Below are 19,327 nucleotides of genomic sequence, written 5' to 3' on the forward strand. Positions count from 1 at the left end.
ATGACGCGCTCTTCCTGCCTGGGGATTATGTGTGAGGTGACGATGGAAGATGTGGCACTCCAGCAGGCCACTCTGGTCTGTACTCCAAGTTCCCTCCATACTTTTCCCTCCATCACTTTCTATTCCACTGGTGAGGGACAAGGACGAGGAATGTCGGGGCTGAACGCACCACCACAGACCCATGGAGTGCAAGCTTTACACCATGCCACAATCTCTTCACGTTGTGCACTGCGCGTGGACACTCAGCCTCACGCCACAAAAGTTTCTATCTGAAGCGCAGTAAGCTGTGAACTTTGTACACCTATCACAGCCACCTTTTGCTTTTGCACACCCCAAACACAATATATATATATACACTTTAACCCCACATTGCATTGTATTGCATTTACTATATTCAGTCATATTTACTGTTATTATTATTATTTAAATTTTGTGATCATTGGTGCCACCATTCATTTCAGGATGGCAGAGTAGGTGGCGCTGTACACCAAGCATGTACTGTGCTGTCATTTACATTTTACATTTACAGCATTTATCAGACGCCCTCATCCAGAACGACTTACAATCTGTAGTTACAGGGACAGTCCCCCCTGGAGCAACTTAGGGTTAAGTGTCTTGCTCAGGGACACAATGGTAGTAAGTGGGATTTGAACCTGGGTCTTCTGGTTCACAGGTGAGTGTGTTACCCACTAGGCTACTATCACCCCCTGTCAACAGTGCAGATCATCAAATCCTAAATTAGCACAAAGAGAGGTTTAGAAAGACATGTTAGGTTGTAAAATAGGGCCCACGATGTTTTCCATGGGTGAAGTGATCGATTGGGACTTCATTCGGCATAATTCCTTTGCTTTTATGTGAATTTGATGAGCTATTTGTAAACGTTTTATATTATCGCGATTGTTTCCATCAGCTAGTCTCACTGTACTTATTTTTGCAGAATAAGATAGAGGATGAATATGCCAAAGGCCTGCTCCGACTGTCTCAGGTTCCGCTAGCTGCACAGGAGGAAGGGTGAGTCTTTGATTTCAGAGGAGGCTAACAATGATCTAGGACATGACATAGATGGTTTGTGGTGAGCTTTTAGCACCGAGCAGTCACAGTAGTTCTTATTTATTCAAAAACAACTTACTACCTACCTGGTCTTCATATCAGCCAAACGTCACTGCAGTCATCTTCAAACTGAAACTCGGATGCTTTTTTTTTCTCTTGTTATGTGGCAAAACCAGATCTCAGCAGATTGAGCAAGAACGAGCAGATTCTCATCCCAACTGAATCATTCAATAAATCACCCATTGGTCAATCGCTCAATCCGACCTTGAGGGCATTTCTGGCTTGGAGCGCTGAGTAACGCTGAACGGAGCAATCTGATGGATGCATGTTTCTGTCCGTGCTGGAATTAAGGCCCTGGGAGTAAAATCACCCGTAGAGAACTCTGCACTTTTACATGGTTTATGCATCTGGGTGTATCGGTTCCAGAAATCAACCGATGACAGCCATGTGGAGATTTTTTTTTTTTTGTGATGTTGATTAGACATACTGAGGCATGGCATTGTGTGTTTATTAAGTTTTCTGGCTCGTGCCGATTTTTATGAATAATGCGGGCAAAATGTATGTTCCGCGTTAAGGTGACACGAGTCCCTGTCAATTGCTACAGTGGCAGTTGACAGAGAGGGCCTATTGTTTAATATAGAATCGAGATTATGCAACAGAGCTCCGCCCACACAGGACACAAGGCACAATGACAACATTGTGTTCCACCTCAGCCTGGCTTTGTTGCAGTCAGGGACAGTCGGTGTTGTGTGCGCTGGCTGCTGTGGCCATGTCCTCGGGCACTTGTTGATTCCTGAATTTGCCATTTGTGCGTCCGCAGTGGAGGGACCTTGCGGGGTGACCTTTCAGCAGCTTGCCGCTGTCCGCATTGACACAATCCTTTATGAACAAATTCCCGTGAGGTGCCAAGCAAACAAGATTCAATACACAAAGTTACAGTACATTTTACCCTTTTTACCAGGAGCCCTTATCCAGAGCGCCTTACCACCAGTAGTTACAGGGACAGTCCCCCTGGAGAGACTTATATGTCTTGCTCAGGACACAGTGGTAAGTGAATAGAAGTTAAAGTGGAGTGATTGTCACTTGTGATACACAGCAGCACAGCACACGGTGCACACAGTGAAATTTGTCCTCCTCAGTGGCACCTCAGTGGCACCTTGGCGGATCAGGATTCGAACCGGCAACCACTTCCTTAACCGCTAGGCCACCACTGCCCCTAACTACTGTGTGTAGTACTTAAACTGGCAAGTAAAGACGTCTTCTACACTGGGCAGGGAGAAATTGTAAAGCGCTGAGACAAATGATGGAGAACGTACATGCAGAGCACATATATGCAGGAGATGACGAAGGAGGCGTCCCTACAGCAGACCTGCAGCAGGCAGGAGGTCCTCACCACCGCCTCTCTGTTTCAGGACGCTGGGGGAGGCCTGGGCCCAGGTTAAGAAGAGCCTGGCAGACGAGGCGGAGGTCCACCTGAAGTTTTCCTCCAAGGTGAGTGAACCCACGTACAGGGTCCCAGCCTGGGAAGGCCCCACTCAAACATTTTTACACTGGATCTTGTATCAGGAACACATTTGATGAATCGAAGACCCCGTCCACACTGTTCAGGGGCCGAAAACGGGTTCCAGAGTGAACTTTTTGGGGAAAACGCTGACGTATTAACCAAACCACCCGTGACAGATCTATAGGCTGTAGCAGTGCATTTGGTTAGAATTAAAAACACATTTAGCAGGCAGCATGGGTCACACAGTGCTGGACATTGAGGACTGGACATTCGGTACACATGACCATTTAACCCCGACTTTGTTCGCCCGCCTCATGCGTCTTTGTTGAAGGCTGGCCGCTTTGTACATATGTTCTGGTTCTCTTTTCCTTCCCCAGTTTCTCTTTGTTTGCCTGTAAATGAAGCCAACATTTGTTGTTTCCACTGCAGCGTAGCGTGTAAAACATCAGCACCGGCCTTATTACCGCTGCCTGTCATATTTCACACCAGATCACTAGTAGGGAATTCAGCAGACTGGCTGCGAATCACAGTGTCCTACGAATTTCAGACTCGCGGCAGGTACTTTTTTTTTTTTTTTCGTTATGAGGGTGTGTGCACATGCCTGCTGTGTGTGTGTGTGTGTGTGTGTGTGTGTGTGTGTGTGTGTGTGTGTCTCTGGATGTGGAACATTCTGGAGCACAGCTGGGGTGCGGAGGGTGGGGTGGAGAGTGTGTGTTACAGACAGGAAGTCCTGGAAGACCAGATGTACGGCTGTGGTCCCCAGAGGCCAGTCTTTCTAGAGCCAAACTCAAAAAATGACATTTTGTATGCATGTTTTTTTGCAAAAAGTCAAGATTAAGCTCTAAATATAAAAACATATTGTTGCATAACATGTAGCAGATTGTCGTGTATATTTAAAGAAAGGTTGAAGGTTGATTTGTAGGTGATACCCACTAGGTAGTAGCCTAGTGGGTAACACACTCGCCTAGGAACCAGAAGACCCAGGTTCAAATCCCGCTTACTACCATTGTGTCCCTGAGCAAGACACTTAACCCCAAGTTGCTCCAAGGGGGGACTGTCCCTGTAACTACTGATTGTACGTTGCTCTGGATTTATAATGGACTGTGTGTGCACATTAAAAAGTTCTAAATCATAATCACACGCGCTCATAATCTGATGCAGCAGTAAATGATTACAGCGCACCCTGGTGGAGGTTTTACACTCTGCAATGCAGTCTCAATGTGAATTTTCTCATTTTCCATTCAGCTGCACAGCGAGGTGGAGAAGCCGCTGCTGACGTTCCGCGACAGTTTTAAAAAAGACATGAAGAAGTTCGACCATAGCATCACGGACTTGCGGAAGCAGCTGGCCGGCTGCTACACGGCTGTGGAGAAGGTAGGCCTTCGCCAGATTAAGACTGAGGTGTGGACTCTTTCAACGTAAACCTGGAGAACATTCCCGTTTTTTTATGACTTACTCCTAGTTACATTTCCATTTAGTTAGATTTATTGTGCTGTGTAGTTTGTGCTGTGTAGTTCTTAGCCGGGCCGCATCTTTTTTCAGGCTCGTAAAGCTCTGGCTGAACGGCAAAAAGACCTGGACCTGAAGACGCTGCAGCTGGAGACAAAACTCAGTACCAAGGTGGAGGAGGAAATCAGAAAGGCTCGCAGGAAGTCCACACAAGCAGGTGAGCTTCTTATCTGTGGGAGTCTGACTTGTCTGACATTGTTTTGTTGTTGCTGTTGTCTTTCTTTATGTACATATAAGATAAGATAAGATAAGATAAGATAAGATGATCCTTTATCATTCCCACAAGTGAGAAATTTACATTGTCATGGCAGGAAGTGGACAGTACAAGGTAAGAGCAGCAAAAAACAATAGTACAGACACAATGTCCACTGTATAATATAAAAGTTCAATGTACAACTAAGCAAATAAATAGTCATAGAATAGAAAAAATAAAACAGTCAAATTTGAGTTGTAAGAATAAAAATATGTCGATATATACATAAAATATATATTTGCATAAGTACACTGTGGGTAGACATACACATATTGCACCTGAGAGAAGTTGAGATCGGGATTCGAACCGGCAACCTTCTGATTACGGGGCCGCTTCCTCAACCGCTAGGCCACCATTGCCACCACTGGTTTGCAGGAAAGACCTGAATCACTCAATCCCACATCAGGGGATGATAGCTTAGCCACCATTCTCCTGTCACTCACCACCTCCACTGGGTCCAGAGGGCATCCTAGAACAGAGTTGGCCCACCGGATCAGCCTGTTCAGTCTCTTCCTGTCCCCAGCAGAGATGCTACCTCCTCAGCAGGCCACACTGGCTGAGGCCACCACAGAGTCATAAAAGGTCTTCAAGAGTGGGCTTCACCCACTCCTCCACAAAGACCTGAGCCTCCGCAGCAGGTACTGCCCCTTCCTGTAGAGGGCATCAGAGGTGTGAATCCAGTCCAGGTTTTTGTTCAGATGAACACCAAGGAACCTGTAGCTCTCTACCAACAGCTCTTTGGTCTTTCCAGTGTTGATCTGGAGGTAGTTCTGCTGTCCCTTGTATATATAATTCTACAAGATGATTAGAATTTATATTATGTAACTAATGTAACTAATGACACAAGTTGAAATAAGATGGTTACTTTAATGTTACTTTTGTCTCCCGCAAAAATAGTTATGGGCAAATAGACAAAATGATTACAAAAGTCAATTGGCCACAAGGATATTCTGGTTCCAATCACTGGGGTCTTCACAACCTTACCTACCTTTTAAAGTTTTAAAGTGAAGTGATTGTCACATGTGATACACAGCAGCACAGCACACGGTGCACACAGTGAAGTTTGTCCTCTGCATTTAACCCATCAAGCGCCCGGGAAAAGGACACGTTTGAAGGTGTCTTCAAAAATCCTGGTGGGATTCATTGATTCAATTTGAAGGACATGGTCCCTGAAACGGACCACAGCCATGTTCCTCAGTGCGTTCCTCAGTGTATGTAGATTGTGTTGGATTGTGTTCTGTGTTGTTGCTTTTTAATGCCATTAAATCTGGCCACTGCTGTGCTGACTTTTACGTCACTTGTTCCTGAGTTTGATCTGTTTGATCTGTCCCCCGTTTTTATTTTTCAGCCCATTTTATTTTGTTCCCTTTTGGTCTCTTTTTTAAAGCGAGTTTTAGAGCACTTGGCTTCTTTATTGAACATGCTAAACCTGACAATGCTGCTCAACCTCAAACTAAGAAGGCGGAGTTTTCATGCTGTATAAATTCCTTGAATTCCATTAGGATGGGATGAAAAGGTCGTCCAAACAAAGGAAAAGGAGCCGGAGCAGACACCTAAACGAGCAGCAGACATTAATAGGACTTGAATCGCAACCTCTGAGATGATTTCTCTCAATAAAAAACAGAGCAACTGTCCAACTGCTCTCATGTATGAAATATATCGTTTTAACAGACATATCTGATTAAATATTTGGATTCTCATGAGAACTTGCGCTTTCCCTACAGGTGATGAACTGATGCGCTGCGTGGATCTCTACAACCAGGCCCAGTCCAAATGGTTTGAGGAGATGGTCACCACTAGCCTGGTAAGACCCATTTCCCACGTTTAATGCCTGAAGTAATATCAGAGAAACCTGTAAACCAGTATATTTGTTGGTTTTTGGACTGTTTGGAACCTGTGATCCTCCAGCACGTGGCACTACAGGGTAGTGGCACTGCCAACTTTGTCCACTGGCATCACAGAATGCCCAGATGGTCTTACTCATGCTTGCTTGGACTCCCACATATATCTCCGACAACAGCAGTTGTTATGATTTCATGGAGTGTCCGTAATGCATCCATGTGTTGTACTGTATGCATTTTCACCCTTCTGCTCTTCTCTGAAGATGAATAAGGGGAGGAGCTAAATAAGCATGTGAGCGAGTTAACACTGATCTCAGATTCGGTCTGCAGGAGCTGGAGAGGCTGGAGGTAGAAAGGATCGAAATGATCCGTCAGCACCTGTGCCAGTACACCACACTGCGTCATGAGACGGACATGTTCAACCAAAGTGTAAGTGACCATTTTTGCGGGGCTAAACTGTTGTACAGTCTGGTCCATCAGCATGCTGTATCATTTGAAGCTCCCCAGCAATATCATACCAAAGGCTGGTTATGATTGTTTTTTGGAGAGCCCCCCTGAAAGTCCGGGCAGATCCACAAGGGGCCCATTAGCTGGTGAACCCAGGATTACTAAATGTGAATAATTGGGAATTCAAACGAATATACACTATTGGACAGGATAAATGTATATGAAATTTGACACACACACACACACACACACACACACACACACACACAAGGAAACATTAGAAATGTTTGTTAATATAATTATTGTTTTCAGTATATCAGGTAATGGTTCACTTCACATGGATTACATTTACATTTACAGCATTTACCAGACGCCCTTATCCAGAGCGACTTACAATCAGTATTTACAGGGACAGTCCCCCCCTGGAGACACTCTGGGTTAAGTGTATTGCTCAGGTAGTAAGCGGGATTATAGGTTCATAGGCGAGTGTGTTACCCACTAGGCTACTACCACCTTGATGATCTGATGGGAGACATTTCAGGTTTTTTTTAAATTACTGTAAATGATGAAGTAGTTATTTTGATGTTTTGACAATGTGTGTGTGTGTGTGTGTGGGTAGACTATGCAGCCAGTGGACCACCTCCTCCATACTGTGGATCCAGCTAAAGACAGGGAGCTGTGGGTGAAGGAACACATGACTGGCTCTGTGAGACCGGTGAACATGGAGATCTGACCAGGGGCACCAAGGGGTTCTTATCATCACACAAGGACACAATATTCCATCGGACCCCAGTGGTAGATCCTTATACTATTTACCGTACCAACGTAGGCTTGTATTAAACATTCCAACAATGGGATGATGCAATTGTAACCCCTGACAGACTCCAGGAAGATCTTAATCTCATGGACCATATGAAGCTCCTTTTCTTCTGATAGCACCACACTGCTCTGCGGATGGAACAAACACTCACCTCTACTGTAGGTCACAGATGACACCTTTTAATCCAGAAGCGGGAAGAAATCTCTGTTCAAACACGATCAGTGTCTGATGCCTTTTTCGAATGTTTCATCTTGTTCCTTTTCTAAAAATATTGATCTATTGATTTTTTTTGCCTCTGCTGCTTTATAATAACATCAGAAAATTTCGATAACCCCTGGTATTTGCACTTTCTGCCAAATCTTCATCATTGATATTGAGACATCTGAAGTTTTTTATTATTGTTATTTGCTAATTTATTAATGTATGTTATTATGCAGGTATACAACTTCCAAGCACATTAAAGGTGTTAGTCCCTCCAGTTTTGTGGCATTCTGTTGAATGAGCTTTACATCCTGTCTTTGTCATTTGGGCACAACTACAGCCAGGATGTCAGGCCACCTCCACCTTCAGACCCTTTCAATACAACTGCAGAAAAGTGTACAATGGGATGTAATATTCGGTGCATTAAATTACTCTGCAACACAAAATGTTATAATTTGGTGTGAAATTACGAACATTTTTGGAAAATGTGGATGTATATAATGGAAGAGGTACAGATAATATATGGATCATTTCGGGATATGTTTTATGTTTTTATATGTTTTAAACGAAATAACTTTTGTTTTGTTGCTGGGGAGATATTTGAAGTGCTGATCTGCAATGATCAGTTTCACATTTTGTATTCATAGATGTTACTGTCCAGCACTGCTACTAATAGTTATGCAAATCTGCTTTATTTTACAATCTGTACGTATTTATCACTAAAATGTGCATTGCAATTAAAAAAGTCACAATGAGCTGGTTAATGCCTTACAGTTATAGCTTATTTTACAAAACAATCAAATTGAATATATATATGATGAGGATTTATTACTTTTTTAGGGTAAAATATCTTTACTGTCCTGTGTATTTTCCATTCATGAGTATTAGAGCAGTTGTGCATGCATACTTCCCTGTTTTGTTGCTAATAACTGCATTTTATGAATTAAAGAGATGAATTTTATAGGAACAAATGTTTACAAAATGTTGATCGAATAATACAAACTTTCCATGTATATAAAATAGCTCCTTATTGCTACAATAAAAATGTGTTACATCACAATATCCAGAATCTCATAAAAACAGGCAGCCCTGTGCTCCTTACATGATTTCCATGAAGAGAGATGCAGTAACAGACATCCTTGATGCCAATATAAATCCAGCATAACTGCAGTAAGAGGTATTGCGAGAGAAGGTTCCTCAGATATGAACATGCCCCTTTCGTCATTTGACTGCATCCGCATTAAACATATCCATGTGCAAAAACATCTCTTACATGCATTTTTGCTCTCTACCTCTTCACCTCTTCCTACCTAGAAATCTTGGATGGGTGGATTGCTTCAGTGTAAGGTGGGCAGTGGTGGCCTAGCAGGTAAGGAAGTGGACCCACAATCAGAAGGTTGTGGGTTCAAATCCTGAACTGCCAAGGTGCCACTGATGTCTCTTTGATCAAGGTACTGTCCCCACACACTGCTGTGGTGCCGTGTTTCATAACGCTTATTCTATCTGTTTAATGGTGCATGTTCGTTCATGAAGGTTGTCTTCAGTAGAATCATCTAGTCATGCAGTCATGTTTACCCATACTATGATATTTACGGTTGAATAATTACATCGACGCGCCCTATTTCCTCATTCTGGACTCATTATTACATCGTGTATAGGGCCTTAAATATATCTCCCTGTATATTCAACTGCTTGGCTAATGATGGAGCTCAGGACTGCTTTATCGTTTCTGGAAAAATAAATCAAATGCTTTGTAGCTGCACACCATGATATATGCCCTGGTTAGAAAATATAAAAAATGTAAAAGAACTATAAGAAATACAATAAATGCTAACTTTGATTATAGTATTTTAAGGCTCAAGTGTTGTACATATTGTATTTGAGTTGTTATTCCACATTACACATCAAAATGCTTATAACTAAATGGCTTTTAATTTGGCTTTTCCCTCTGGAATATTTCAGGTTCTACTAATCCACCATCAGTTTCTTCAAAGAGTTGAGATACGCAGGAATGAGGGAACTGACTGAATCCTCATCATCGTTGATGATCTTCTCTCCTCTGCCCTCTGACCCTGCAGAGCTGGGTGATCTCACAAGCCCGGCGTATGGAGTGCTGTAACCCTAAAATGACATGGCAACATTTTTTAGTCATATACAAAAAAAAAATGCCCTCGCAGCGCTGTGACCAAAGCTCAAGCTTACAGACGAGTGGCCTTTGAGGCTCCCCCGGTTCTTGGTGCGGATCTTTGTGAGCGCAGACTCAGCGATATCAGCGCGTTCCTCAGCATCATCCAGCTCATGAACCGTCTTCCTATACTTGGCCAGGTTCATATTGGCCTGTTCCTCCTGAGCAGATATGGGACGTTCATGAGAGCATGTTACTACACCAGAACATATTCTGCACATTCTACCACCATAGCGGGCATTAAACACATATTGTTTAATTTAGTAATGAGGAAATCATTCTAGAATTAAAATGAAAAAAAAGAGATACATGGACTAGGACATGAATAGACACATAGAACCTTAGCCAAGTGACTTGTATCACCAGTGCATAATGATATATTAACAAAAAACAACCTACTGCCTCCTCCACTTGTCTTTTGTAGGCCTTCATTTTGGTCTGCAGCCTCTCCAGCAGCTCCTGCATCCTCTGCTGGTTCTTCTGGTCCTCCTCTGACTGGAAGAGCAGCTCCTTGAGTCGCCTCTCATTTTTCCTTAGGGTCTTCACCGTCTCTGCATGCTTCTTCTGCTCTGTCTCCAGCTCCAGCTCTAACTCCTTTGCCTGAGCAGAGCATGAAACCAACTAAGAAATGATTGTGCCATCATTGCATGACATGGTGGCCACAACTAAATACATAAAACAGATAAAACTGCGAGGTTTCCACAAATCATCAAAGGCCTAAATGGTTCAGCGAGGCCGTCTTATTACTCATCTTATTATCTTGGTGTGTTTTGTGTATTTACCCTTCCTTCCAGCTTCTGGATCATCTTCTTGCTTCCTTTCACTGTCAGCTGTTCTGCTTCATTCAGCCTGGTGGTCAGGTCCTTAATCTGGTTCTCTAGGCCTTTCTTCAGCTTCTCCAGGTTTTGGGAACGCTCCTGCTCTAGCCTCAGCTCTTCAGCTACACGGGCCACCTGCCCCACATGGCACACAGGAATAACCTTTTATTCTCTTATGTCCCAAATGTAAAAGCATGTTCAGGACAGCTCCATACCTCAATGCTGATTTTCTTGGCCTTTTCATTGGCTCCCCGCAGCTCTCCCTGCAGCTCCTCGTGCTCATGGGTAAGCTGTTGCAGGTCCACCTCCAACTTTCTCTTACCGCTGACGGCCATCTGCAGCTGCAGTGTGAGAGTTGTTGAGAAAAAAGGTTTTAGCTGTGATACAGCGTTAAGTTTATTACAACTGGATTTAGTCTGTTTATGTTCTGCTCTGTTATGTTCTACGGTGCTAGAACGTTCACTTTCACTTTACTGTGCATAGATAAGTGAGCAAAACTGATCACAAAAATGGCAAGGTTACATTTTACAAAAACTACAAACACTACAATACAGAAAATTCCGGCACACAACAGTCAGAAAACCTGACTCTGTCCCAGCAACAACATTTTTGGGTCATCCTGCATGCACTGTTCTTTTGAAATCTATCCAGTAGTTTTCAATGTTGTTAAAGCTTTGAGAGACGTGGAAAAATACCTTCTTTTACCATTTATTGGGGTATTCCACTGTAAATTTTGAGATGTGTTTGAGATAATTAGGACCCATCCTCCTTGTAACTAAATTTTTATGCAGGTTGGTTGTTGATGGTGCAGTGACAGTGTTACCTGGTTGTTGGTGATGGTGTAGTGACAGTGATGGTGTAGGGACAGTGTTACCTGGTTGTTGAGGTGATGGTGTAGTGACAGTGTTTTCTGGTTTTTGAGGTGATGATGCAGTGACAGTGTTAACTGGTTGGTGAGGTTGCAGTGACAGTGCTACCTGATTTTTGAGGTGGCAGTGCAGTGGCATTGTTACCTGGTTGTTGAGGTGATGATGTCGTGATCGTGTTACCTGGTTGTTGATGTGGCAGTGCAGTGAGTTACCTCGTTGTTTAGGTTGCAGTGCAGTGTCAGTGTTACCTGGTTTTTGAGGCAATGATGCAGTGACAGTTCTACTGATTTTTGAGGTGATGATGCAGTGACAGTGTTACCTGGTTGTTGAGGTGATGGTGCAGTGACAGTGTTACCTGGTTGTTGATGTGATGGTGTAGTGACAGTGTTACCTGGTTTTTGAGGTAAAATGCAGTGACAGTGTTACCTGGTTTTTGTGGTAATGATGCAGTGACAGTGTTACCTGGTTGTTGAGGTGATGATGTAGTGACAGTGTTACCTGGTTTTTGAGATAATGATGCAGTGACAGTGTTACCTGGTTGTTGAGGTGATGATGTAGTGACAGTGTTACCTGGTTGCTGAGGTTGCAGTTTAGTGACAGTGCTACCTGATTTTTGCGGTGGCAGTGTTACCTGGTTGTTCAGGTTATGATGTAGTGACAGTGCTATCTGATTTTTGTGGTGGCAGTGCAGTGGCAGTGTTACCAATTTGTTAAGGTGATGGTGCAGTGACAGTGTTACGTGGTTGTTGATGTGATGGTGTAGTGACAGTGTTACCTGGTTTTTGAGGTAAAATGCAGTGACAGTGTTACCTGTTTTTTGAGGTAATGATGCAGTGACATTGTTACCTGGTTTTTGAGGTAATGATGCAGTGACATTGTTACCTGGTTGTTGAGGTGATGATGTAGTGACAGTGTTACTTGGTTGTTGAGGTGATGATGTAGTGACAGTTCTAATGATTTTTGAGGTGATGATGCAGTGCTACCTGATTTTTGCGGTGGCAGTGTTACCTGGTTGTTCAGGTTATGATGTAGTGACAGTGCTACCTGATTTTTGCAGTGGCAGGGCAGTGGCAGTGTTACCAATTTGTTGATGTGATGGTGCAGTGACAGTGTTACCTGGTTGTTGATGTGGCTGTATTTATCAGTGCTTTCTTGGAGCTCAGTCTCCAGAGCTCTTCGGACTCTCTCTGCAGCCTCCAGGTTGGTGCGGCGCTCCTCCCCCTCCACCATCAGCTGACTGCAGCGCCGCTCCAGCAGCGATCGTTCCTCTCTCAGCTCTTCCTGCTGCCGCACTTCTTCTTCCAAGCGAGTCTGCAGATCCTGAGACCACACACCAAACACTTCAAATGCTTCATTTGTAATTAATGCATCTAAATAATAAATAGAAGAACATCTTTTTATTGTGAAGGTAGAATATATATAATGTATATAACATATATAATATACACACATGCAGAATGCAAGAATTCGTCAAAAGTCATTACAATATAATTTTTTTTTCACTGCAGCCTAAAAACATTGTGCCACATCAGATGAAGAGTAGATTAGACCCCTTAATTAGACCCCTTAACTACTGCTAATTTATCATGCTCATCAGCTCATCACTGCTTCATTATAATGAAGCTGCATCAAGAAACACTGTGAAAACACAGAAGACAATTGGCAAGTAACTTCATATGAGTAATAACTTCATGAACAGGCTCCTTGTTGGGAGAAGGGGAACTGGAGGTGGGCTGGGGGACTGTGGAGTGCTCAAAGTGAAATGTGGCAAGGTGGATCGCAGTCAGGCGGTGGGTGTCAATGGGATTTTACAAGGACGAGATGATCGAGTAGTCAGGGGCAAAGCCGTGGTTCAGCAACATCTGGTTCCAGGAGAAAGTACAGATAAGGGCCGTTCTAGAGAATAGTCGTGGTTCGGTCGAACAACCAACAATGTGATAGAAATCGATAATCAAAATGAACAATATTCTCAATAAAAGACCAACAAAATTATTAAAAATGAACTTTTATTAAGAACAGATGCTTGTTCTCTTTTACAATTCCAGGCATTTGAAGGATTCCATGACTCCTGTAATAAGCAGAATGGAAAGTTATTACACAGTGTGTGTGTGTGTGTGTGTGTGTGTGTGTGTGTGTGTGTGTGTGTGTGTGTGTTTACATGCGTGTGTGTGTGTGTGTGTGTGTGTGTGTCCATGTGTGCATTTTTACCTTAATTGCTCGGCTGAGCCGGTGGTACCTGCACTCCCTGTTCTTTGCATTTTTCACACACATGGTGACAGTGCCTGCCAAACGCACAACGTTCACAACTTTTGACCCCAAAACACACAAGAAGTGACAGCTTCTGATCTTCTGTTTCCAGCACACATCATAAGAAAACTTTGGCACAACAATGTTTACTGTTTTACCACCAGACAAAACCAATCAGCCACTACATTAAAACTACCAGCATAATTTACAGTATCTGCCTAATGCTGTCGAAAGGGATCTGACCCATCAAGACATGAAGAGGTATAACGTGTCCCATGTTTTTTTGTTTATGGTTCTCCAGAGCATTACATCATCCATACTGCTGCCACCCCTACCCAGGTAAACAACATCCATGTGATTGGTCAGTTTCAAGAACTGGCTGATCACCTGGTGCATAATATATTCCCCTGTCGACAGGTACCACTGTTAGCTGATCCTCAGTGTTCTTCACTTTATCCATCAGTGTTGTTGCTGATTGGTTATTAAATGTTGAAATAGGTTTTGTATGGCTGTATGAAAGTATTATTGAAGACAATGGAATTTTTAGGAATGAAAGCTGATGCCCACTTACGGTCTAAACCCTGACCCAAAGGGAAAATCAGGGCCAAGCTTCTGGAATTTTTCTCGGCAAGTGCTTAGGTAGGAGGCTTTCCCCACCGCAAATCCAACAATTCCTGCCACTACAAAGGAAAAGGTCGGGACTTAATTTGGGGTAAAATTTTATTCATGTTTGTTTTATGCATAATATTACTTCATGGTCATCTCACCTTTATTTCACCTCTAATGCACACAAATCTGATTAGCCAGGAGATGAACATGTTCAGAAAACTCTGTGGTTCATTTAGTCTTTTTGTCTTATATTATGATTATATTATGTACGTGCCATTCAGGGAACATGTTTAAAGAATGAATTTTAGAAATATACATTGTGTTGTATAGTTGCGTGGTTTGTATAGTGTGAATCATGTGGTGGTGGTGGTAGTAGCCTAGTGGGTAACACACTCACCTATGAACCAGAAGAACCAGATTCAAATCCCACTTACTACCATTGTGTCCCTGAGCAAGACACATAACCCTGAGTATCTCTAGGGAGGGACTGTCCCTGTAACTACTGATTGTAAGTCACTCTGGATAAGGGCATCTTATAAATGCTGTAAATGTAAATGTAATCATGTGGCTGCCATTCCAGTACTTACATGCAAGTTTAGGAAAAGGTCCAAAGCGCACTGATGTCTTCCACACTCCTGTGTGGGAAACATGAACAGCAGAGAATAAAACACTGAACCATGATCTCACTCTTCATGGGGACACCCATGGTTACGAGAGGGAGCCCTTACCTTGGTAGATGAGAGCACCGGTGACCGTCATGCTCCCCAGAGATAGAGGGAGAGCTACAAAAGCACACACATTCATTACAGATGGTTTCAGACGACTCCTGTTAAATATTTGTTTCGAAATTAAAGTTGAAATCATGTTAAAGAGTATTTTAAACATTTGAATGGATTTAACTGGTTCTGTCCAAATAAAAAATGACTGTGATGAAACTATGCTACTAACATAGGCATTCAGGGTCAAGGGGTCACACTTGTCAGTAAAACATTCCTCAAACCCGAGCTTCTTTATTCTGTGCGTGAGAGACATGCATTAGCAGGCACTTGCCATCACTATGGTGCAAACACTGGAAACGACACCCTTCACTGGTTGTTTAAAGTAACGTGGCCCTACATGGGCGCTTTTAGCAAATCATCACGTACGAGTAAGAGATACGGTCACCAACTGCTGGTAAAAAGTGATGTAATTTTAATCTAATAGACTGGAGAGGGGGTTCTTGAGCCCCACATCTGTGCGGATTGATAAATGGTCATCATAATCTCTTTCACCCCTCAGCTGTTCAGCCAGAAGAAGGTAGGCACAAATTTAATACATTTGCATTTTAATAATTATATTGTATAGTACAGTGTAAAGATCCAAAAATGTAATCCAGCCCGGCAGTGAAGAGTGGACATCAGATTTTATTCATCTGAGTCCGTTAATTATTAGCAATGTATTGAACTCGTCTGATGTTACCTGGACATAAAGAGGCAGGAAGTTACAGGAATCAAACTAATTTATTATCCAATACATTTACACAGTTAGATTCCTATTGCAGTTACATGGAAATATTGAAACATTTTAGAAAAATAGAGAAACGGTGAAAAAGATAGAGGAAAAGATAGTGAAAGAGCCAGGGACCTCTGGACCTCAGAGAATCAAGAGGAAAGTGTAAGATGGGGAATTCCAGGTCCATGGCATTTTGTGCTTTTGTCTTTCGTGAAGGTCCCCTGCTTGTATCTTCTTCAAGATGCAACCTCCACCAAGCAAGAGGTGTCAAAAGCCAGCAAATGGCTTGAGGTGTCATGTCGAGAAAGAGCCTTACTCTCCCTGTTTCTCCTGGACCAGGCAGCCTCTCTGAAGCCTGGCTTTTCTCTCTCTTCCTCTACCTCTTTCTCTTTTCTTTTGGGTTTTTCTGTGACATTGGTACCTTTTTTACATTCAATATTTCCATGTAGCTGCAATAGTAATCTACCGGTGTTAATAAATTAGAAACTGTTCATTGCTGTAACCTCTTTATGTGCAGGTAACATCAGACGAGTATTTTTTTTAATACTGTACAGTGCCTTGTTTTCTTTACTAAAGCAGAGGCGATGAACCAAGAAGCTGAGGGGGACAGAACCCCCTGAATGAGTTATTGTTTTTTTTTATATTTTATTCTACCAAAAAGGTTGCCATAGACTAATCAGATCGTCCTTTGACAATTCTCCTTTGTCCGAACAGAAAAAAGTGGGGGTCTTCATTAACGCATGAAAAAGTCACAGACCAGTTTTTTTCCACCTTACAACATTATAGTGTAATGTAGTGTAAAAAATAACTTCCCGTAGGACTTTTGATCTCCTTCAAGATCGCCCTTGCACTGCAAAGACTTGTTGCTGACAGATGTGCAGGAATTTGCAACTAAACCACTTATTTGCCCAACATGAGAATTATGTGCTTTTGATTTAGTAAATCCTGCCAATGTGTGAAAGATCTGTAGAAGATATAGGGTTCAACCAGAAAACCACAAATAAAGATTACTGTTAATAACACATGGACCACTATTAAGGTGCTGAAATTCAGAATGTGCAGTGTGTTAATATCCATACCTCTGTACCAGAAACTCTCCTCCTGACACTCCCTCCATATCTTTCTCACCTCCTCCCTTTGAATGTGTCCTTTTCCACACTGAAAAATAACATATTCAAAACTTAACAAAGGATTGCTGACAAAATTTCCAATCCGAACAGAACTTTTAAAAAATTGACCCTCTGTTCGCAGCTACATACAGAAAAAAGGTAGAAAAGAACTGATATATGATTACCTTCTTCTGGCTTCCTGGTGCAGCCTCCTTGGATTCCACAGCCACACTGCCCTCAGTTGCCTCTGAGCTCATGGTTTCTTATGGCGTATTCTGATTTCTTACCCCCGCAAAAATCTAAAATGTTTACGACGAGAAGACGAATTTCCACCCGTCTCGTAGTTCTCTTTCTTTTTCTGCTGTGTTCCAGCCCCAGCTAGAGTAAACATTAGACAAACTCCACCCACTGGCCATCAGATTGGCTGTTGTAATGGTCTGTAAGGTATGGCAAGACGGTGTGTCGGTTATTCATTTTGTGCTTCTGGTAAAAAGTCACAACAAACTAGAAAAAAGAGTAAAATTCCTCCACTATGACAATCAAGCACTGACGTCTCATTACTGAGGCCAGAAAAAAAAAAAGAACCCCATATGAAAACGGGTTAACAAACCCCGTTTTGTCATTGGCATCCATATGATGCACATTGCAGCAAAACCAGATTTGCTACAGAAGAATTATAGCAACTTTCATATTTGCTTTTCACTGAATGCAACCAGGGCCATGGGGCCTTACACCTTCGGATGGAGTTGTGGGCGGAGATTGCATGGATGGTCTCCAGCTGCTGCGACACTGGGAAGGACTAAGAGGTGATTCTGATTGTGTGAGTGAATGTGACCATATGAAGTGAACATGACAGGCGCCCGGGGAGCAGTGTGTGGGGGCGGTGCTTTGCTCAGTGGCACCTCAGTGGCACCTTGGCGGATTGGGATTTGAACCGGCAACCTTCTGATTATGGGGCCGCTTCCTTAATCGCTAGGCCACCACTGCCTCACCCTCTGGTCAACCTCAGCATAAACATGACACTGTCCAACCTGGACCACACACAAAACCTGTTAAAATATAAAATCAGGTTTACCACAAGATTATTATTAACCATGTGAATGGCTAATTCATATTCCGTCATGGAGTCATATTTTTTTTTACATTTTTGAGTGCAGCCCAATAGGTAACTAGTCAGTTATTTCAATTAGCCAAGACGAAATTGTTTGAAATTATACTAATAAATATTAAGTGTGTACTGGTAATATTAACAATATTAAGTATATACTGGTAATATTTACTATATAGGGCCCAGATTTTAACTAGTGCACATTTATTCAAGCTAATTCCTAAGCACAATAAATGATTAAGCAGCTTACCATAGATTGTAACACAGAACCACACAAAGTGTAGACACACATACAGTAGTGCAGTGAAACAGTGTGTATCATAGCATACGTACAACTCATTCATAGGTAATGGCCTTTACTGCTACTGCTGCAAGACCAAGACCCAAAGAAACAATGTCTCTGTTATCATGGTTATTACATCAGAAAAAGCTATTCAGAGAAAATTGTTATCCATAATGACCTATAGGACACACCTCAGCTTTGAACTGGACAGATTGCATACAGGACATGTCACAACCTGATAACCACGGTCACACAAGCATGTGAAAAGGTATACTGAGCACTATATCACCACCCACACACACATTGTCAAGAAAGGAATCCAAGAAATGATCTTCAGCCTTCTCTGGGCAGAGGAGGGTGTTGGCGGTAACCTTCACTCACAGTGCCAGGCCTGCTATTAGGTCCAAAGTTCAAGTAATAGATTTATCGGGGCCGAACCAATCAGCCACTACATTAAAATCAACCAAAAATATTACTGTGTAGGCACCGCTTGCCTCCAAGATTTCACTCCCAACTTTACTTTGACCCAGTTGACGTGCATCACAATCTGTTTTTTGTTAAACCCTCACAAATCCTGACAAGTGTCATTTTTATAGCTTGAGCACAACTGCGTACGTTTATGACTGTTTACCTGCTGCCTAAAATTTCCGTCTTTCACAGGTCTCTCTTCAATTCCATCTAGAATGTCCACTATTTACATAGTCCAATACTATATAAACTTGAATATGTACAAAAATGATGGTAAATTTTGTTACTGTAGATCTATTAATGATTCAATTATTGATTCTAGAATATATTGTATTTAAATAATCCTTAGATATTCTTAATTTATCTTATTTTAACAAAAAGCAAATTTAAATGTATATTTAAATAGAATGGAGTGTTAGCAGCGAGTGAGTTAGACACTTGCCTATAAACCAGAAGACTACAAAGTCCCAGGTTCAAACACTACTTACTACAACTACGTCCCTGAGCAAGACACT

General features: G+C 42.4%; 3 protein-coding genes across 5 annotated transcripts in view; 1 reads left to right on the plus strand and 2 right to left on the minus strand.

The window, feature by feature from the left end:
* On the plus strand, nucleotides 1-9,473 carry LOC114772852 (growth arrest-specific protein 7-like). The gene is made up of 8 exons (XM_028965568.1): nucleotides 1-75; nucleotides 938-1,011; nucleotides 2,463-2,541; nucleotides 3,800-3,928; nucleotides 4,097-4,220; nucleotides 6,041-6,120; nucleotides 6,488-6,586; nucleotides 7,224-9,473. Exons 1-8 carry the CDS (start codon nucleotides 1-3, stop codon nucleotides 7,335-7,337), a joined length of 774 nt encoding a protein of 257 aa, XP_028821401.1. The 3' UTR covers nucleotides 7,338-9,473.
* The window catches only part of LOC114772855 (myosin-16-like), a 27,840-nt gene continuing 17,973 nt past the window's right edge, over nucleotides 9,461-19,327 (minus strand). The window contains exons 17-22 of one of the 2 annotated variants that reach the window (XM_028965573.1): nucleotides 12,614-12,817; nucleotides 10,844-10,969; nucleotides 10,593-10,763; nucleotides 10,210-10,410; nucleotides 9,828-9,971; nucleotides 9,461-9,746 (exon numbers count right to left, since the gene is read on the minus strand). In XM_028965573.1, coding sequence (XP_028821406.1) covers nucleotides 9,594-9,746; nucleotides 9,828-9,971; nucleotides 10,210-10,410; nucleotides 10,593-10,763; nucleotides 10,844-10,969; nucleotides 12,614-12,817 — 999 coding nt within the window. In that variant the 3' untranslated portion in view covers nucleotides 9,461-9,593. Of the gene's footprint in view, nucleotides 9,747-9,827; nucleotides 9,972-10,209; nucleotides 10,432-10,592; nucleotides 10,764-10,843; nucleotides 10,970-12,613; nucleotides 12,818-19,327 lie in introns of both variants that reach the window. The other variant, XM_028965572.1, reaches the window with a different exon arrangement.
* On the minus strand, nucleotides 13,170-17,445 carry LOC114772856 (OCIA domain-containing protein 2-like). Of its 2 annotated transcripts, XM_028965574.1 has the most exons (7): nucleotides 17,139-17,445; nucleotides 16,924-17,002; nucleotides 15,082-15,135; nucleotides 14,941-14,988; nucleotides 14,316-14,424; nucleotides 13,706-13,779; nucleotides 13,170-13,565 (listed from the first exon to the last, which is right to left on the minus strand). In XM_028965574.1, exons 1-6 carry the CDS (start codon nucleotides 17,208-17,210, stop codon nucleotides 13,707-13,709), a joined length of 435 nt encoding a protein of 144 aa, XP_028821407.1. In that variant the 5' UTR covers nucleotides 17,211-17,445; the 3' UTR covers nucleotides 13,170-13,565; nucleotide 13,706. The 2 variants fall into 2 exon arrangements, with proteins under 2 accessions (XP_028821407.1, XP_028821408.1); XM_028965575.1 differs by lacking the exon at nucleotides 14,316-14,424.

Source organism: Denticeps clupeoides, unplaced genomic scaffold (assembly GCF_900700375.1).
Source record: "Denticeps clupeoides unplaced genomic scaffold, fDenClu1.1, whole genome shotgun sequence".
NCBI lineage: Eukaryota > Metazoa > Chordata > Actinopteri > Clupeiformes > Denticipitidae > Denticeps > Denticeps clupeoides.

What these genes read in the sequence shown, in the direction of transcription:
- LOC114772852 (XM_028965568.1), top strand. Translation starts at nt 1, where the DNA reads ATGACGCGCTCTTCCTGCCTGGGGATTATGTGTGAGGTGACGATGGAA. An exon ending in GCTACACGGCTGTGGAGAAG is followed by an intron (nt 3,929 to 4,096) that starts GTAGGCCTTCGC and finishes ATCTTTTTTCAG; the next exon opens with GCTCGTAAAGCTCTGGCTGA. An exon ending in AGATGGTCACCACTAGCCTG is followed by an intron (nt 6,121 to 6,487) that starts GTAAGACCCATT and finishes TTCGGTCTGCAG; the next exon opens with GAGCTGGAGAGGCTGGAGGT.
- LOC114772856 (XM_028965574.1), bottom strand. Translation starts at nt 17,210, where the DNA reads ATGAGCTCAGAGGCAACTGAGGGCAGTGTGGCTGTGGAATCCAAGGAG. An exon ending in GGAGAGTTTCTGGTACAGAG is followed by an intron (nt 15,136 to 16,923) that starts GTATGGATATTA and finishes GTGCTTTTGTAG; the next exon opens with CTCTCCCTCTATCTCTGGGG. An exon ending in ACCTTTTCCTAAACTTGCAT is followed by an intron (nt 14,425 to 14,940) that starts GTAAGTACTGGA and finishes TTTCCTTTGTAG; the next exon opens with TGGCAGGAATTGTTGGATTT.